We start from the raw sequence: 20,270 nt of genomic DNA on the forward strand, positions 1-20,270 counted from the left end.
ATGCAATTAGTTTTTCAATGAAAAGAAAAATCAGATCAATGAGTGTGCAGGAACTTCTTTTCACTGTTAACTACAGCGTTTCACAGGAAATTACCAGAATTAAGAGACTAACAAATTTGATTTACATAAACATGAAATTAATCTTGATTTTACAACCCACTCCACTACTCCATCACCACACTATTTGACACAAACAAAGCACTGGAAAGCTTATACCCTAGGTCAAAATGCTTCTCATGCTCTGAACTTGTGTATGAATTAAAGATAGTGCTCATCAAGTTCTTGTGTTTGCCAGATCATGGAAAACTGGAAACTAACTACTCTTTTATAAAAGCTATATTAACAGGCATTTGGAGGATAGCAGGATAGCTCCAGCCTCAGATCAGCAGTCCTGAGCCCAACTGAAACGTCTAACTAAAAGAAAGATGCAGCCTCACCACCGACCCATGCGTGCAGAGACACCGCACAGCTCAATGCACTGCCTCAGTTCTGCAGATGACCAGCTCAGTGAGATTATGTGGAGCCTAGAACTTTTCTTCCTCCTCTGAGGAGGAACACAGTAGCTTTAACTACTCCTGACTTTTTGCCCATTTTACTAAAAGCTTCCTTCAAAGACAGAAATAAACCAATCTGTCTTTCCTAATAAAGCAAGCTGGCACTTAACTTTGTTTTTCCTTGGGAACCACAGTACAACAAGTGAAATGCAGAAGAGAAATGGTTGTGCACATTCCAGCAAAAGGAATGCAAGTGTTTCACCACTTTTCCCTTTTCTGCTTTGGCTGCATCATCTTTCCTTTTAGATATTTGAGAGAGCTGAGACCGAAACAAGCCATTTTAGAAAACAAGAATGAACTCCTATAATAATAGGATATTGTGCAAGTACATTTTAAGATGCTTCACCCTTTAGCCAAATGAGTGAGTAACCAGGAGAAGGCTCCTTGGCCAGGGGAACAGAGAGGTGGTATCTGTGAACACACCCTATTTGAAATTGATTAGGATCATGCACAACTCCTTGGAAGAAGAGAAACTAGAACATGCCAACACTACATTTATACTGGGGGTAGAGTGGTGTGTGAGGAAAAGCAGGAAGGCAATTCCACTTTAAACCGCTCACATCCGTTCTCAGAACCCTACAGTCATCTGGGCACAGCCATTCCTGTATTTCTTGCTGCCCACAACCAAGGTCAGAGCTCTCATCATCTCTCTGTATCCTTTGGTCCATACTGCTGCACCCTGCCCTTCAACTGTGCAAACACAGATGGACCCGCAAGCAGAAACTGGAAATGACCCATGTCAGGAAGTCTTTCTCATGCCATGTGGCTTGTGATCAAAACCAAGGAATTTCTTTGACAGGGGTAAAGGGCAGTATTTATTTTTAAGGGAATTATATTACAGAGAGAAACCAGATTATTTTTTAAAAATAAAAAACACGTTCTGAAAGCAAAAATACATTTGCTGTGCAAACGTCCTGTCTATACACTGAGTTCTTACATGACAAATTACATCCACAAGGTTCTTTCAAGAGTGGAAATTTCCACTTGGGCAGCTACTTCCAAATAGAAAAGTAGCCTGCAAATTTACAAACCAAAAAAGGTATACTAATTATAAAAAGACTTTATGGCATTTTAGACATTATTGAATATTTTAAATCTAATAACTTCCATTGCTGATTCATTTTCCAAAATAGTTCAAAATATTAATAAAAGTAGCTAGGAGATCTCCAGGTTCTAAACAGTTCAGAAAATGAAATAATTGTCTTAACTGTTGCAAACTGACCCCAACATCATTAAACACTTGTTGGAAGGCAGCATGTGCATACTGCATACTATTAGTTGTTCAGCTCAAGCTCCCAGTTTCATCTCATAAAATTGACAGCACTCAGGGAAATGTGGGCACTAGGTCTGAATTTTAACATGAGTATTTAAATGCTGCACATAAAGTTTACAGACCTGTTTGTTTTAAAATAAGGGTAGTGTCTGACTCTGCTCCAAGTACAGTGCTGAAGGAAAGAAAAGGGAGGGTAGGGAATTCTTGAGACTCACTATTCAGAAACACTTGCATTTTACAGGAATTCAGCAACACACACAAACGTAGGCACACATGCACCCCTTAGTGCACAAAAGCCTAAAGGATCACTCAATTTAAAGCTTCATACTTAGCAACCAGTTATTAAAATTAGAATCATTTTAAGACTAATAATGTTTTGCTTCTCCTTCTGCATTTGCAGATATAAACTCTACAGGGACAGAAGTCAGTCAAGCTTATTCCCTTCTGCTGCAACTTTAGAATACATGCTCTAGCCAACTGGCACATTTGTTTTTAGGTCAACACTTAAGTGGGACCCTCTGGGACCTAGGTTCAAGTTTAGCCTATGACAGCTTTGTGAAATGAGTTCTGGCAGTCTCAGCCCCTCTCAATGAATGTATTTCCACTGTGATCTGCTTCTGTGAAGAGATGTCACCATCAAAATATAAAGATGTTTAAAGAGAGCAAATATCATTTGGAGGTTTTGTGAATAGATAGCTGTTCTGTTTCAACAACAAATATCTTCCATCAAGAGCCAGTCTAACCTTAAATAGTTACTTAAATTGAGGATAAGCTGCCTTATTTGAGAAGCTCTCTTGGAAGACTAGAATAAAATATTTTATAAATGCAATATGCATTCATCTGTACTTTCTCCTTAACCTCTTGTTCAAAGCTCAGGCTCACATACAGGCTTCAAGGCAAATGTCATTCACCTCCCACATTTCTTTCTCCACAGTATCTGCAACAATCACAGCCACAATTCCCTCAATAAGATGGTGTTCATAGTAAAATTACTTTTCCCAACATCTGCAAATACCACTGTGATTTCCAGAGGCTTCTCTGCCCTATTTTGGAGGCTGCTTGTCCACCAACTGAAATTTTTAATACCCATCAGCAACAGTACACACACATCCTCTCCACCTTCAGATACCACTGGAAATTATCTAGTCTAGAAATTAATGAAAGTTGCTTTTTTTCGAAGAGAAATAAATTCTGCCTATTAAGGCACTTTTAAAAAAATAAGAGAAAGAACAGTTGTCTTCTCTTCCTGATTATGTTAACATTATTTATAAATGGAAATTAAAAGAAGCATGATTTTCTCATTACTATGTTCCCTGGCAGGTGGTTCCCCCCTTCCCTTCTTCCTCATTCTCATAAGGGATGTTATTGCTGTAACTTGGTCTAATAAAACTGCAACTTCGGGGAAAATGAAAAATTGCATTGGTTTAAAAGTGTTGGAGGCAATAAAGCCATGGACTTCAATTAATTTCAAGTATGGGAGCGGTTTAAGGCCAACCAGCAGAAATTCTATTCTGCCCATGTAAAAATGAGGTTTCACCACATTTACTTTTTATAACCCATATAAAAGTCAAGTAAAAGTAATGAATATCTAAAAGTCATCTCAGTGGACTGGCAAAGACTGTCTGTATTCTTGAAACTCATCTTACATATTTCTGCCTATGCTGCAAGGATCCATAGATAATCCCAACTAAAACATCAAACTACCAAGAAAACAGCCTCCTTTCCAATCCATTTCACTGCCTTGCAGTAGACCTCCTTCCAAGCCACTTCTGCATGGAAAAGTGCTGGCAAAAGAAAGGAAAACTTAGATCATGTGGTTATAATTATTACCAAGCAAGGAATATTTCTTCAGCTCAGTGGTAAAGTAAAACTCTGTCGCTCTCTGCTCCCAATAGTGTCCATCGCAAAACAACTGCCTCATTAAATCTCTGCAGTAAGATTAATATGCCGTAGCTGCACTACATTATAACTTGGTACTCTATAAAAAGCACATTTAATGGTTAGAGCCAGAGCTTAGATACAAAGTATTACTATAAAAACTTCTGGCAGTGTGTACACAGTGCAGGCCTTCTGTACTGCTTGCTCTATTGGTTTTTTTGTTTTTTATATTGGCACTGCATTCTTGCTATGGAGAAAATCAGAATGCTAAATCCTGCCTAGAAATAAACAGAGAACAACACAGGACACAATGGTAAATAAAGAACTAGCAACGCAACTTAACTACTGAGAATTATTTTAAGAAAAAAAAAAAATAAAGTAGGAGAGCCACCATTCCTTGACATTGATCTCTGGTTTTGCAGTTGCTTATTTTGTTACTTCATGTGTCCAAAGCAGGCCAAGTTGGCTTTTTTCAAGAATTTGCAGATAGATACATGGAGACACATGTACGCTGAAAAGAGTTGGAGAAATTTCCCATTAAAAAGGCAAAGAACTCCCTTGCTTTTATTTGCTCTCTTCAAACAATCTGCTTTATGCACAAAGCCATTAGGACCTATAAAAGGCACCAAACACAAACCCATAGGACACACACAGAAATATAAAGCTGAAGAAAAAAAAACCTGCATTCTTCACCTTCGTGAGAGGAATAGCTCCAACTGTTCTCAAACAGATTACCTACATGTATTCAGACATGACTAGCCTTCTAGGAATATCCTTAAGGAGCCAGACCTTACTCCAAAAGGTGACCTCAGCTGAATGAATAAGCCTATGCAGATGAGTCAGTCCTTCTCTTCAGATAAAATTCTGTGAAACCAGTAGCAAAGACAGAAACAAATTATTTCTTGCATTCTCCAACCATGTTAGAGAACAAAGAAGTCCTTGTTGTTTTGGGGAATTAACAATTATTGCTTCGTGATTATTAACAATACTTTTCCCTGTGATCCTGGCTCAAACAACAGTTTTGTCCACCCAATCTTACTTATTAAAATTAAAGAGCCCCTAATTAATCTCTGTCAAGAAATTATACAAACATTCCTTAAAGAAATCACCCCTATCCACATATTTTAGAAATACAGAAATAGTTTAAATGAAATGGATAATAAAGTTTATCTGAAATGGCATGGGGGGTTGGTTAAATGGGGAACGTAGAGAAGGATTAAATTTAACAAAAAAAGGAAATAAGAAAAAATGAAAAGCATGCTGTATTTTAGGAGCATCTCACTTTCAGTCAGCTGACCTACAAAAGGCAGAATTTCTAATTGTCAGAAATTGAAAGGTAAGGGGAGAGAAATGTTATTTTCCATTGCAAGCCCCAAGAATGCATTCTAAGTTGAAACAGAGAAAGAAGAGTGCAGGCTTTGCAAAAACACCCCGATACAAAATCCCTCACACTGTTGTCAAATGGTAAGCAAGCACTAATGAAGGAATTCAGCATTACCAGTCTGTGCGGCTGTGTGTCCCACACCTGCCTGATGGTCCTCTGTTTCATTTTCTTCTACTGTCAGAAAAAGGTAAACAGAACAAAAACAAAACAAACAAAAAAGATGTTAGGTAGGTAGCTGAAGTGTTTCAAGATCTTTACACCAGCCTCAGTTCTGAAAGCCAGCAATGCTTGCACAACACGGGCAAGAAAAGCTGCACTGCAAAGTGCGAAAGTGGAGACCAGACCAAGACAGAATTCATTGCTGTATGGAAGCTACAAATCTGAGAGCAGAGTGACCAAATCTTTTTCATGGCTTAAAAAAAACAAATCGAATTTCCTCTGGGATATTTGTCTTCAATGCACTTTACTGTATTTGATTACGGATCTAAATAAGAGAACAATTATGGGCTTTAAGATTCTGCTTGCTCCACACAGATAAGAGAAAGCCTTCTCCTGGCAGATGGGAGAGGTGTGTGTGCTAGTTCACACATAAGCTTTAAAAAATAGTAATAATCCTATATTCAGTAGCAAACATCTCAGCAGTGCAGACAGCCTTGCAAAGGAGAACTAACCCCATGCTGTTTTACTGTATATACCATGCCAGCATCTTTCCCTTGGCTCACAGCTTTCCAGAGCAGTAGAACTAAAAACAATACAATTCTTGTCAGATTCACTATTCAAAACTTGTTGGGTGAGTGAACCTAACAAGAGCCATTCTGCTGCTACTTTGAAAAATTAGAGAGCGCTGTTCTCTTATGTTCTGATACAATGCCTAAGTAAGATTGACTCTCCCAAAGCAAAAGTAAGGGAAGAGCTAAAAGGCAGAACCATTTCCTTTTTATTCTCCCAAAGACCGAGTTCTTTGAGTTAGAGAACAGCAGAGAGAAAAGAATTCATTCTGCCTCCACAGGGGAAAAAGCTGAAAGGGGAAAGACTGCACTTCTGCAGCATTTCCACTCCCAAGAATTCAGATCTCAAAAAATAATCATGCAACTGAATTAAAAGTCCAAAGAGTTGAGGCATTTTTCCTGGTTCTTGGGACAAGAGAGTGCAACACTTAGGGGTCACATATAAATCTAGACATATATGCAAAAGAAGAGATACATATACACACTCCACAGGTACCTCTTTTCCTCCTCCGCCAACCCCAAGGCTTCATACAACTGGTTGTTTCTAGAATCTGAGTTTCTAGAAAAAAAACACCAGTTTTCATAAGGACACTCTTAGAACACCAGAAACTTGTAATACAGTGCATATATCAGAAAGAGTCAAGTACAATCTCTGAAGGACTCTAAACAATCTATATCTCTATCCCAGAGCTGTGGCTAGCAAGCAAACTCTTCTCATCTACAGAGATCTGATAAAAGTTTCCCCAGCCCTGCAGTCAGTCCAGTATTTCACAAAGTATGATTTTATGACCTAATTTACGAGCTCAACTTGTGTTTTGCAGCCATGATGTTACCAGTACCTCAGCTGTGATAACACTGCAGGATTTTCTTGGTTACACTGAAGCAGTCATCCCAGCATCCTCACAGCTGAAGGAAACTGGTCAGACAAAGAAAGCAGTGGGAAAAGCTCAGGTTTGGGGAGCACATGGTCAAACGCAAGCTAAGCTAAATAGAAAGATTTTTCTCTAAGGTAGCACAGATCAGTCAGTTTCATTAATAAAACAAGAAAAATAATGAATAAAACTAGTATACAATTAATAATTAAAAAAATACCATCTATTGTGACCCCCTCAAAATTCCCAGGAAAACCTCTGCAGCAGCCTAATCTGACCCTATTTATGTCCCTTGTTAGCTGCTGATATATTTCCAAAAAATGTACTTAAGAACAAGCTCTAAAACTGAAAATGAGTCCACTCTTCCCTCCCTCTAGAGCACACTCACTTTGATCATCACTACCTACTAATCAGCCTTATTAAAGGTTGTAGGTGTTATCTGCTGTCCTCAACCATGGTAAATGTCCCTTCTCAGTTCAAAAAAGCAGTTTAAGAACTCTACCATTTCTTAACTTTCAAGATGGAATTGAGGTCTTCAAATGTGAATTTTCAATAACTGATTCCCAAGTGGCTACCTGCTGAGAAGTAAACAAGATCTCCACTATAATGTGTAAACCAAAATGAAAGAGTTAATTTTTTCTGCTGTTTTGTCCTCAATGTCTACTGCCACCAGCTGCAGTACCAGAATCTCTCACTGCTCCTGAGATCTGATTGCACAGTGAAATGTACTCAGCTTCACACTGCTGACTGAGAGGTACACCAAACATTTTTAGCTCCTAAAATGGAAAAAATAAACATGAATACTGCCTAACTAATTGTTTCCAGGTATGCAATTTTGTACCATGAAAACATGGCAGTGTATGCCGTGTGAAAACAAACATTTTACAACTTCCCTGCTATTTTGGGATCTGAAAATTCTGTGAGAGCTGAGGTTTGCTTTCAACAAAGGCTGACCACTATGTCTTCAGTGCACTTGAAAAAGAAAACAAGTATAAGAGCAGGTAGCATTGTGGTTAGCATTTTTCTAAACCCTTGCTCATCCCTTTAAGGATTTTCAGTCACAACAGAAAACAAGTAGATCACAACAGGCCATGGCACAGACTTTTCAATAATAGTCAATTAGACTGACATATTTGTCAGGAAAAATAAAACCATATTTAGGGGGAAAATGGTAAAAAAAAAAAAAAAAGAAAAAAGAAAACTATTCTACAAAACCCACTGAATTAGCAAGTCACCTACAAAATGCATCTTATTTTCCTTTGCATTAAGTTAGCTCCTTCCTCCAACTTGCAAGGGTATTCCTTACATTCAGTAGGCTACAGCTGGTAGCATCAGAAAAGCTCTCGATTAGCACTTAACACCTTTTCACAAACAGATTCTGAAAACTTCAATGCTGTTTCAGCTCTCAGGCCACTGTTAAACTCAGCTAAAAAAGGCAGAATGACAAGTAACCAATATTAACGTCCCTTAAATATTTACTGTGCCATTTTCTTTCAGAAGAGGAAGACACCTTTAAACAGAATCTATACGAGAGGATGATTTAAATTTTGCTAACCAAAACCCTTTTTCTAGCACGAGCATGGCATGTAACTAAAAAAGGAGCAAGGATGGTAGGCAAATAAAAGAGTAGTATGTATGATATATTATTAATTCAAACATCAAAATTATTGATACCCTAAGACTGTAATTGCACACAGAGATGTCACCTTCATTATAGCATATACCACATCCTAGCATAAGGTAAGACGAATCCTGTGTAATGAAGGCAGAATACCAGTGAAGGAGAGGCCTCAGGAAAGCAGAATATTACATTATCAATCCAGTATGAATAAGTGACCTTACAGCTGAACAGAACTTGTAGATACATGTTGTCACAAGAGCAACAATATTCCTTGTCCCTACAACTATGTGTTTATGACCACAGGTCACCTGTTTCGTTAGCTGTAGTAATATTTCTCAATTGACTCATCTGTTCCTTAAAACAACAAATGATCAATTTCCTACTACCCATTTTCTCAGGACAACTTCTGAGAAACCAAAACAGGAACCCCAAGTAATAAAATTTTAAAAGAGGAGTAGATCACTACAACTGTGGCACCACGCTCCTTGAGAGCAATTTAAAAAATATATCAGTGAGGTAAAAGAGAAATTCAACATGTCAGTTCTATCTCCCATTATAAAAACTGTGGGTTGGACAGATAACAGTTTTTAAAATTTTAGTTTAAAAAAAAAATGTATCTCTAAACTGAAGCTATATCCATGTGAAAGGTTAAGATGTTTCAGCTTCAGATGCTTCAGCCAGTGTCCAAGGCAAACCCTGGTTTTAGTTCAGAGCACATCTCATGCTTAAGTTGCTGACTGTCAACATTAAGACCAGCTAGTCCTTTATAAAGAAATAATAAATGAACAAAAACATACCCCCCAAAAAAAATAAAAAACAACAACACAAAAATAAACCAAAAGAAAACAAAACAAACAAAAAAAAAATGCAACAAATCAAGTAGAACCATCAAGGACAGCCAATGAGGAAAATCTGTGGGAATTTTGATAGAGAGGTCCTAAATTTAGAACTAAGCTCCTGACTGCTCTACAGCAACACCTGCTGATCAATGAGGATTTCACCCCTTTTGCTTAGTCTGTTCATGAGACTCATGGTAAGACCATAAAGTAAGGAGATTGCTTTCTAAAGTTGCTACAAAATAGATAGAGATTTTCTAGCTTGCAAAATTTCATTCATATTCTACTGAGTAACCAGGATTCCCCTTCTCTGAAAAGTTAATCTGTAGATTTAGCACCCTAAGGAAGAGCACAAGGCATTTCTGCTTGATGCCTGGAAAAAACTTGTACAGAAAAGAAATAGATAAAATTAGAAATGTGGAAAATTACACTTTCACTGAAAGGGAAGCCTTTTGGAGAATTCTGGCTAAGATTTATGGTTTCTGACCTACAACAAACCATAATAAAATAAAAGCAAAAGATAATTGAAAAAAGTCGGTTTTCTTCTAGTCTAGGTAGATTAATAAATTTTGAAAAAGAAAAAAAATAACTGCCCCAAATGCCTGAGCCTCTATTCAGCTTGGTAAACAAAGCAGGAGAAGCTACATATCCCAAAATAAACTATAAAAATAGATTGCTATTGATTTATCCCTTCATAAAACATATTCCTTGAGAGATGTGAAAAATAAACCTAATGTAGCAACTAAGACTGTCAGGATAGGAAGTTTAGAATACATTTTTTTTACCTTGCACTTTACATTTTGTACAATTCAATACTTGATCTATAAACTTCCATTAGCATATGATTAGTAATTCAATTTAAAGCCATCTTTGCACAAAAGCCTTTTTCTTAGGATGGTAACTTTGCCAAGTGCATCTTCAATCTACATGTTTGAATAATTTCTGCAGACAAGTAATAGAGACACTAGCTGTATTAGCATAATCAATACACAATTTACTGAGTTACTGAGACAGAACAGAAATAAAACGTGTGTGCCATTATTTCAGTATCTACAAATGACTGTAATTTCTGGAAGTATCTCTCCACTACTCCTCGTGGCCACATAAAAACCAAGAGGACATTCATACTGCCACCATCTACAGGTAGATATTAAGTATGAGCAGACAGATTAATCATATAGCAGAAGGCAAATTTAAGAGCCAGTTGCAGGGGACGTTGAGTATCCTCTAGCTCTATTAAAGTCAATGGATTCTAAAGATGTTTCACACTTTGCAATAACATGCTGTGGAAATACGTCTCCACAAGGGTTCAGTCAGGATACAAAATTGAAATTAAAGAAGTTACAGAGAAGTATTAAATTGAGGATCACGTGTCAATGAATCACCTGCTAGGGCTACACCTTCCCTGGCTTTCTTCTCTCCCTAGGTACCACTGGTGTCTAAGACTCACCTCTCAAACCCTTCTGGCTGACCCGTGCCAGCACAGGATTTCACACCTGGCTGTGGCACACGAGAGCAGCAATTCAGTGGGTGACTTCTGGAATTCAGCAAACATTTCAGAATGCTGTATAATGGCCTTTAAGATAACTGACATTCATTAAAGTTCAGAACTACTAAGAAAGTACTGTTTTCTGACCAGCTTCAGCTAGCATCAACTCATGTCTATCAGCTACTAGCTAGATTACCAGTTTGACTGTGAAATGTAAATCCTCCCCATGACTTCAGTGTTTGGACAATTGGAAAAAGAAATGCATTAGCATATTCACATTTCAAATATCTACATTCCAGAACTCCATTGAAAATCAGTTCTGTGTGTAGCCACAACTTTACAAAAGTCCAATTAATCATATGCATGAATATGTATATGGCTGATTTGTTTTCCTTTGTGCTGTGACATATCCCTTTTCCTATTTCTATTCCCCCCCAGCATGGTAACAATATTCTCTTGACATTGGAAATTATTTTCCTTAAAAGATTCCTGTTATATAAAGCATTCTTTCCTCTTGCATTTGCTTTTTCCAGAAGACAAAGTCCCTCATAGCACTCATATTCTTCACTCCTCTCTTTAGTCTCTCCCAACACTGAGCTTGTTTTTTTTCCCCTAATGTTCTTCTTGTAGAATGACTGAATTAGGAGTTCCCAATTAAACTGCAGTGGTTGGAAAATATTATTCTTATGCTAAAATAAAGTATTTTCCTAGGCAGCACATAAACATAAAAGTAATAAATATACTTAAGTGGAAAGAAATTATGCTTAAGAAATCCTTTGGATATTCTTCCAACCCTTGATCTCAAGGACAACAGTATCCAAATGTGACAGCCTAAAGACGTCCAGTTTTACATAACAGTGTGTGCAGAAAAGGCAGAAGATTCTCTTTCCAGCAGCAGAGGTATAATTCTAAACCCCAAAGCTGGGTAGTGGGAGGGAAGATATCCTTTTTGGGATAGTTGAGGTAATAAATTAATTAATCCTGTATGAAATTCTAACTTTGCCTCCATAACCATGCATCCTTTTAAAAGGCTAAATCACATATACATATAGTCATATTTCTATTGTTAAGTAAACTAATAAGGTTATATTTTTTAAAGTGCTTTTCTCCAAAGAATCTTAGAGCTTTTTATAAACCTCAAGTAAATTTCAGCCATCCCTAAGACTCTCTACCATGCAATGCAACAGATTATAATAGATCTCAGAGTCAAATTGAGGACCAAGGTGAGAATTAGCAAAGCAAGAGGGAGACAGTTCTTAGAACCAGGGTCAGAACTTTCAGCTGTCTTGCCTGTCCTAGACCAAGTACTCCACCTCCATTCCTGATAATGTGCTGTGGGCAGCCAGTCCATTTTGGGGGAAGACAGAAATTAGGAGGCTAAGATAAATTTTAACTCTATTTACCAAGTCCAGTACTTAACATGAACACATTCAGAGTTATTCCCCTCAGTATCCTGAAGCTGTATATCACCTCAGCTTTCCTACTCAAAACGACAAATATTAATTCCTGGTGCTTCAGACTGTATTTTCAACTGTGCTTAGAAAACAGGAAATCCTCTAAACACTGTCTACAAAAGTCTAAACTCATCATGACAGAGGAATTGGAATTAAACTGATGTATGGATCATAGAACCTCAAAGTAACCAACATTACACAAGTCTAAAGACAGGTGATAAAAAGAAGGGCTATGAAGTCTTACAGTAAAGGTTACTGTAGATGATCCTTCCCTCTGAAAGTTACATCATTTATTTATGTGCCTAAAATGGGACACTTACATTGAGGACTTTGGGCTGTCTGACCCTTCCAATACCAAACTGAAACACAGCTGCATGCTTTAGCTCTATTACCTAAAGACGTACATTTATCTGAGTCAATAAAAACCAAACCAAACCAAACACCTACTTCCTTTCAACTGAGATTACCCCTGATTTATCAGAACTCTCCTTCTATTCTATACTAGGGTTTTATAAGTTAATTTTTGATCCCTCAGACTCTCTGCTCCATTCTAGATGACTTTCTATCATATAGAACAGCAATCTGGTCTATATCCACAGAGGAGCTTAGAAGCCAAAAAACTAGTGAGGAGATGCTGCATCTAAATTGTCAGCAGCTCAGTTCAGATGCCACTGTGGTTTTACCACTGAGGCTTTCTCAGTGCTGAAATCACACTGAAGCCCCACCACAGCTGGACAGTGGGCAATTGAGTATTCTCCTGCTTACCTTATGGGCTGGGTCTTGAGAGTTCATATACCCTTCCCTGGTTGCTATAAAACACTGGCAGAAAATGTGTGGGTTGAAATACATCTTCCTTTTCCCCTCTTGCCTGTATCCACTGGTTAGATCACTCACCCAGGATGTGGGTGGCACCAGCTGGACTCTCTCCTCTATCAGAAGGATTTGTACTCACATTGGGAGCTTCCTAACAAAGAACACTTACCCTCAGACTTGAAGTGCACTCATTCATTGCTGTTGAAGCTACCATACTTCATCTACAATATTCATTGAACTAGAAACAAGAAGAATTAGCATGATATTCTATCCCTGTGGTTGGGGCACTGTCACAGGAAGTGGGATAAGTGGAATCCAATTCTAGTTGCACTGAAATAATTCATCAGAAGTGGCAGAAAGTACGTGGCAGACCAGGACCCAGGTCTCCCCTTTTTTCTTCAAGGTACTCAAGCTATTAGAGCCCTGAGCCTCCTGCTCTTTCTCACCCTCTTGTCCAAAAAATAATTAGACTTTTGAAAAGGGGAATGGCATTGACAAAAATAACAGGGCAACTCACACTCATAACACAGTATGTTGCTGTGTAATGACTGATGTCCTCCCTGTGAGATACAGATAAAACACCTTTAGACAAAGCACAAAACAGAACTCCTGCCTCTCACATCCCAGCAGAGCAAAGATTTTTTCCTCTTCAGCAAAGGAGAGAGGAAGAGCAGCAGCACACCACCTTAATTCTTTCTAGCCTAGGAGGAAAGGAATTTTATCTCTATCCCCAAAACCTGAGTCAGGTAAGTGACTGCTATGAGATGCCCTGTTGCACTAAGATACCCACATCTAGAACAGAGGAGGAGCCAAGACATTATTATTTCCAAGTTTTTCCTACTGTCTCCTTAAAATAATTTCCACTCAACAACATTAATAAACCCCTAAGCATCTGTGAACTATATAAAGAATCCAAGAGTTTGGTGCAAGGTGACTATTCCACTAAGCAGCTACAAACTAAGCAGAGCAGCATCTAAGCACTAAACATCTTGCAGCATACAAGCTCTTTTTTTAAATTTTTTTTCCTTAAAGATTTCTGACCTTTCTTCATTGATTTACATTTTAATCTGACAAGCAAGTGTCCTACTCAACAGATTCACCAGAAATTGCAAACCAAATCTCTTCCTGTGCTCTAGCTCTTTGTAAGTCACGTAACAAAATCCCTTCCCAGTCAGTGGTTGCACGCAGAGGCCAATACAAACCCATTTCCTCCTCCCATCTTCAGAGTGAAAACGTTACATCAGGCATGGATCTTGACATCCTGTTGTCCTGGAACCAGTGAATCAGAAAGTTCCTTCCTCACAATTGTATTCTTTGGAGGTGGAAAATAATTAACTTCCCCACCCCCTCCTCCTTCCTACTGCCACTGTCAAAAGTTAGAAAGTCACTTGACTCTGTCTGGAAAAAAAACCCCAGCCATCATAATTCAGTGCCAGAGAAAGTTTTTGTTGATCAAAGCATAGCCTGGTCTTCTCAAGGATACTGCCTCACTACATCACATCATCCAGTCTAGAAACAGAGCAGTTATTTTATTATTGTTTTTAAAGCTTCTTTCACAAAAATGAATCAATCAATAATGGAAGTTGAACTTGATACGTTACCAAAAGAGTGAAAAACAGAAAAATGAAACTAGAAAATCAATTATCAAGGAATTCATTGTTTGAAATATATTTTTCCAGCAAAACACAACATGAAAATAGTGAGGGTACAACAGGTCCCAGGGACTGTGCACAAAAGCCATCTATTTTACAGTCAACCAGGACATTTAGATATAGAAGTCCTCTAGCTTTTCCATATTTGTGTGGAACACTGAGCATCTCTGTGAGAAACTGGAGAGTAGTTTTACATTTATTTGTGTTAGGTAAGGACAAAATTCATGCTCCAGGTTATTGCCTCTGCATGAGAGAATAAGCTTTCCAAAACCTGGATTTGAGGCAGAAGGAAAACATTGAGAATCCTCACTATCAACATCCCATCCATTTTTCCTCAGGACAAAAAGGTGTTCTGCTTCAGCCAGCTGTCTAACTAAGGATTAGCACTGCCAAATTTGCAAGAAGGCTAGCTAGTTACTGATATTGCATTTTTCAAGAACTACAATAAGCCCATATCACATTAAATAAAGAAGGGGGGGAATGTCACTATACTAACATAGATAGATAGATAGATAGATAGATAGATAGATAGATAGATAGATAGATAGATAGATAGATAACTTTAAGATATCTTGACGGACTAGAATTCTTACTCTTCCAAAGAAAAATTGCACCTAATTGCACCTACATTTAAAAGTGAAAGTATGAGACGAATCACTCACTGAAAAAACACCCTTCTGCCTTACTCCCATGACACAACAAAGAAAAGGAGGGAGACCACAATGAAAACAAGCCCCCCAAATAAAATTTCATTGGGTTTTAATTGCACAGAATTGGTAAGTAACAGCCCTACAACCCTTTTGAGTACACATTCTATGGATTCAACTGTACAAAGAACAGTTGCAGTATGGCATGCACAGCATCACCCTAGCTAAAGGAAAATCTAAAACCCAAACGTGCACAGCCCAGAAGGACATGTATAACTTAGACTAAATCCTAAAGAGGGGGAGAAATCTTCTACATCTTTTTTTCTTAATAATTACGCGGTATAGAAGGAAAAAAATGTATATGAAATGTAAGTAAGATGAAATGGGGAAAAAACACATGGTCAGTGTTAACTAATATTCTAAATATGGAAGACAACTGTCCTGGTTCAAAAATTTATTGGAACAGAGCAATTTTGTGCAGTCTTACCAGTGTGTGCACAGAAAAAAAGTAAAGCAGATTTTTTTTGAAAGTAGGAGGGCCGAATGAAAATGTTAATTATAACATGTTGTAATAAGGATACCCCCAAGATCAGCCCTATCTTTTTTGCTACAGCATAGTCCCTAGGCATATGGCCAACTACTCCTTGATCATTATCCTGGCTAAAACTAAAGCTACTGAAGTTTAGGAGACTCATATCTAACAGAATTTCTTTCATCTCTAATAATTGCTAAACTAGCATAATTACTCATACTTGAGGTGAAATAGAACCCAAGTTGTCTAATTTTAAAACAAAAACAAACCTCACCACCTTTTTTGGTCTTTGCACATCCATCTTTTGTCAGAGTCCTATGCCAAATGTTACATTACGATTTAAAAGTATTTAAAAGCCTCTCTTGTGCTGTCCAACTTTTATAAAGACAGCAACTGGAAAACTTTAATGCTTTGTAGTAACACTCTGCAAAATGTATTTGAAAACAGACATGCACATTTTCACAGCACCAAATAAAACAGGCCAAATTCTTTGTAGATCTGTGTGTTGTCCCTTCAGGGAAATATTTATATATATGTACATATATATGCCACAGTTCTGATTTAAGTGAAATAATGCATTTTCCCAACCCCCAGCTGGGACTGATTCTGAGCTCAGGTAGCCCGGCAGAAACCAGGAAATGGAAACTGCAAAATATGGTCAGGAAAATATTCTAGGAGGTTGTCTTAGGGTATCGAAACTTACACTGTATTTTAATCAATCTATAAAAACCCTCCAAATATCATATTTTAATTCTTTTAAACAGAAAAAAAAATACTGACTCCATATGGTCTACATAAAATGTTAAAGATTTTTCTGGATCTTTTCCTCATGCACAGTTATTCAAAAGGAAGATTTTTTTCTCAAAATGAGCAAGTTTGAAAATATTGAATCGTGTTTCAGAACAAAGAATTGAGAGCTATTAAAGCAGCTGTAAATTAGACAGAATGAATTATAGAGCAACATAAAGCCTTTCAAGAGATCTTAGATCATGGAGGATAGTGTTATCCTACACATGTTAGATAAGTGACTCCATACTGACAGCTTCCCTTGTTGCACAAGTTAACAGCAACTCAGGAAAACAAAATCAAACCAATCCAAACACATCAGCAGCCTTACTAAACCTCTTAATATTATCTTTGTCACAAGATTTCACCTTTGTGGAAACTAGCAGTACAGCCAGTAGCTGTTTAGATGCTCAATTCTAATGGTGCCTAACCCCAAGCAGCAGACAATGATGGTCAATATAACTCATGCTTGCCCCAGAAATGACTGGGCAGCATTACTGTAATCCTGCAGCTAATCAAGACTATCAATATGCATTGCCAAAGTCAATGAATATTACTAAAGGTTAGAGATGTTTTTGTTGTTAGGGATTTTTTTTAATATATAAAGGCATGCTTTGGCAAGTCCAAAACAGAACACTATAAATAGCCTGCATTATAAAAAGATGCTTATCTTAAATCCTCTTTGTAATTTCTTTCTTTTTTTTTTTTTTTCATGTACTCTTTTATGTTTGGTATCTTAATTTTTGCCCTTTTTTGGATGGCCAAATAGAAGCCAGCAATTTACTCATGCATCAAACAGATGTTTTTGCTTTTCAGGCCAAATGGAATCTCATGAATTTTTTGTTCCCTCCCTATAAAATGATGATGCCAAAATAACACAGTTCCTGAAAACAGCCCGTTCAGAAAAAGTACTTTGGACCAATGATACTGAAACTTTAAGTCAAGTTCACAGAAATAATGCCAATAGTAATTGCTGGTTTTGTTTATCCTGGATTGATTATAGTCTAATCAGCAGACAATCCCATGACTTTTGAGTCTGGCCCGTGCAATTTGGAAGCCAGGGAGGGCTGGGGCTGCAAACAGACATTGAAACAGTTGACAGATACAGAGAAATGTAAAGGCTACTGTTGGAAGGGGATCCGAATGCTAAATTCTCTCTGAACTATTGCTGCTGGTTAGTAACAGTTTTCTTTTAATCCATTACTATTCTATCTTCCTTGGTACCACATAACCTGCACTTCTGCATGAGAAACATCCTTTCACTTGGAATCTCTGCTGAGGAAACGGGTCCCGTTGAAACACAGACACATTCACTCAGTCCACCGATACTCTGCATGAATTGAGCTGCAGTTGTAAATCCATTCAAGATGGAAAGATTACCTAGGTATCCTCAAAAACAGGGAACAACTTCAGGAGACATTCTGGACTTGGCAATATATTTCAAGCCTTCTTTAAGCAGAGCATGGGTATGTAAAATACAACTGAGAAATGCATCCCGTTCATCTTTCTAGGAACTTACATTTAGTAATTTTATGTCTGCATGCAGGACATAAAATTGCATTGAGTAAAAATTTACTTTGAAGTAAAACCACAGATTGTTCGGGTTTTTTTTCCACAAAAAGAAATAAGAGATCAGCACTTCTATTAAACACATGAAGCTGTACCAGTTTCCTTGTGATAGCTTATCTAACAACTACTATTTCAGTGATTTTTCATGGGTGGCTTTGAACGTAGTAATGAATATTACCTGGCTTTAGCTTAGAGAAACCTGTGTTTAACACCTAGTAGAACTACATTTGCATTCAGTTTTGTATAAAGGATACCTAGTTTTCTTTGCACGTGATTGTATTTTTGTAACATTTTTCCTAAACAAACTTTCTCATCAAAAGCTGGTAGTAAGAGCAAAGAAAAAAAACCTCAAGCCCTCCTAAAAGTAAAACCCCATAAACCAGAAAGGAAGGAGCGGGGGGAGGCAGTCAGTAACCCAAGTGTGATATCTCCAAAGCATGCCAAGTCACAAAAAAAAGGTTTACAACTCATAATGGCCAAGTTAAACAACATACAAGAAGCTGCTCTGCCCCCCTCCCTTGCTTTCTCATCACAGGGGTCTCTACCATAGTTTTATTTAGGGAATGGCTCTGCCCCTGGATGTCAGGAGTTTAAGGAGACATAACAATTGCCCTTCTTTGATACCCTTCATTTGCACAGTGCCTCTTTTGGGGTTTGTACACGAGTATCATATCTCCGACTTCTCTTTCCCCACCTGCTTTTCTCCAGCTATCCTCCCTCTCCTCCTCACCAAACACATTAGGTGATTTTGATCAGGTCAATGATGCTTAATAGATTTTTTTTTTTCAGAAACTAGCCAAGGAAATGGGATAAATTAATCAGTAGAATGAAATATAGGTCAGGACTGATGAGTTTGTTGCAACTGATCCTTCCCCTGCCTTAAAGTACCTGACAGTTGAACTTTAATTTCTCCTTCCTAAAGTAAAACAAGATATTCAAATTGCAGTTTTTCAGAAAGTTGTCATTTACTCTCCTTCTGAAACTTTTTTTTTTGCCACAAACCTGCAGTGTATTTGTAAGAGACAGTGTTTGTCACAGAAAATAATTAAATCTTATTTTTCCTCAGAAACAAGATTTTATTATTCTTAAATTATAAGGGGCTTATCTAACGCTAGCCATGCCTATTTTCTTTCCTAGGTCCAAGGCTGAGATGCAATCTTCACCAAGTGCTGGGGGACAGTCAGACCAAAGTTGGCAAGAAACCAAAACAGGGAAAAGGGGAAAAAAATAAAGGAAGGATAGAGAGAAATAACTATAAAAGGAATGTAAACAGAAACCAGGGTAATTTTTGAAAAAAGTGTGTTTTCAAGAAATACAAGAAATTTAGTCATTAGCTAGTTCTTAACACCCACCATTTCAGATGAACATTAGTTCCATGCATTCAATATGAAAAACTCAATTGTCATTTTGTTTTAATGTATTTACCTGCCTTGTATCAGTATTCCCCTAAGATATAAGTTTCAAATTAAGTTATCAAAAGTGACAGACATATCAAAAATATCTCTTATATCTTCCCCCCAGAAAGGGTTGCTAAGTACATGACAAATTGGAAATGTAATGTGTAACTCCATTTTTTATTTAGATGTAAAACAGCACTCATGAGTTTAAATAACTCATTTACATACATTCAAAGAATAGTTTTTCAAATAAGCTATTTAAAATACTGTTTATTTTTATCTGTAGAACTACATTTTGTACTGACTAAATCAGTAATACTTAAGAAATCAGGAATTTAAATAAGCGCTGCATTGGAGGTACAGTTGAAATTCTCCTTGCAACATTACTCACAGCTTTTGTTTGTTCACTAAAAATGAAGATGTAATAATTGATGGGCAAACTCTGATCCATGAATTTAAATGCTAGTCTATGCAAGCATCTTTCAGCTCCTCAGATGAATCGCATTATTAGCCCTTTCAGAAATCTCACAATCGGACTGCTTTCAGAATACTATTAATCCACTCAGAAACTGACATGATTCAAGAAAAATAAAACAGGGAAAATGAAAGAGATATTTGAACAAAGGCCACCAAGAATGATAACCTACTCCCCAAAGGTAATTACTGCAGCAATAATTACAGATGATGATTGATTTACTGCCTGGTTTTAGTTGAAAAATAGTAAATAAGACTCTGCAAAGAAATCTCTATCATCTCCATCCTGAACATTTAAGTGGTTTTCTCAA

General features: G+C 37.4%; 1 protein-coding gene across 18 annotated transcripts in view; it reads right to left on the reverse strand.

Moving 5' to 3' along the window:
• Positions 1-20,270, reverse strand: part of ZNF521 (zinc finger protein 521) — a 231,050-nt gene that overhangs the window by 207,013 nt on the left and 3,767 nt on the right. For 5 of the 18 annotated variants that reach the window (XM_038128655.1, XM_038128640.1, XM_038128648.1 and 2 more), the window contains 2 exons: positions 6,314-6,376; positions 5,204-5,263 (listed from right to left, as the gene is read on the reverse strand). The exons of 3 other annotated variants lie outside the window; for them this stretch is intronic. In XM_038128655.1, the coding sequence (XP_037984583.1) occupies positions 5,204-5,263; positions 6,314-6,347 (94 nt within the window). In that variant the 5' untranslated portion in view covers positions 6,348-6,376. The remainder of the gene's footprint in view (positions 1-5,203; positions 5,264-6,313; positions 6,377-20,270) is intronic. 10 more of the 18 variants (XM_038128657.1, XM_038128642.1, XM_038128650.1 and 7 more) reach the window with 3 other exon arrangements.

The sequence above is a fragment of the Motacilla alba genome, chromosome 2 (assembly GCF_015832195.1).
Source record: "Motacilla alba alba isolate MOTALB_02 chromosome 2, Motacilla_alba_V1.0_pri, whole genome shotgun sequence".
Lineage (NCBI taxonomy): Eukaryota > Metazoa > Chordata > Aves > Passeriformes > Motacillidae > Motacilla > Motacilla alba.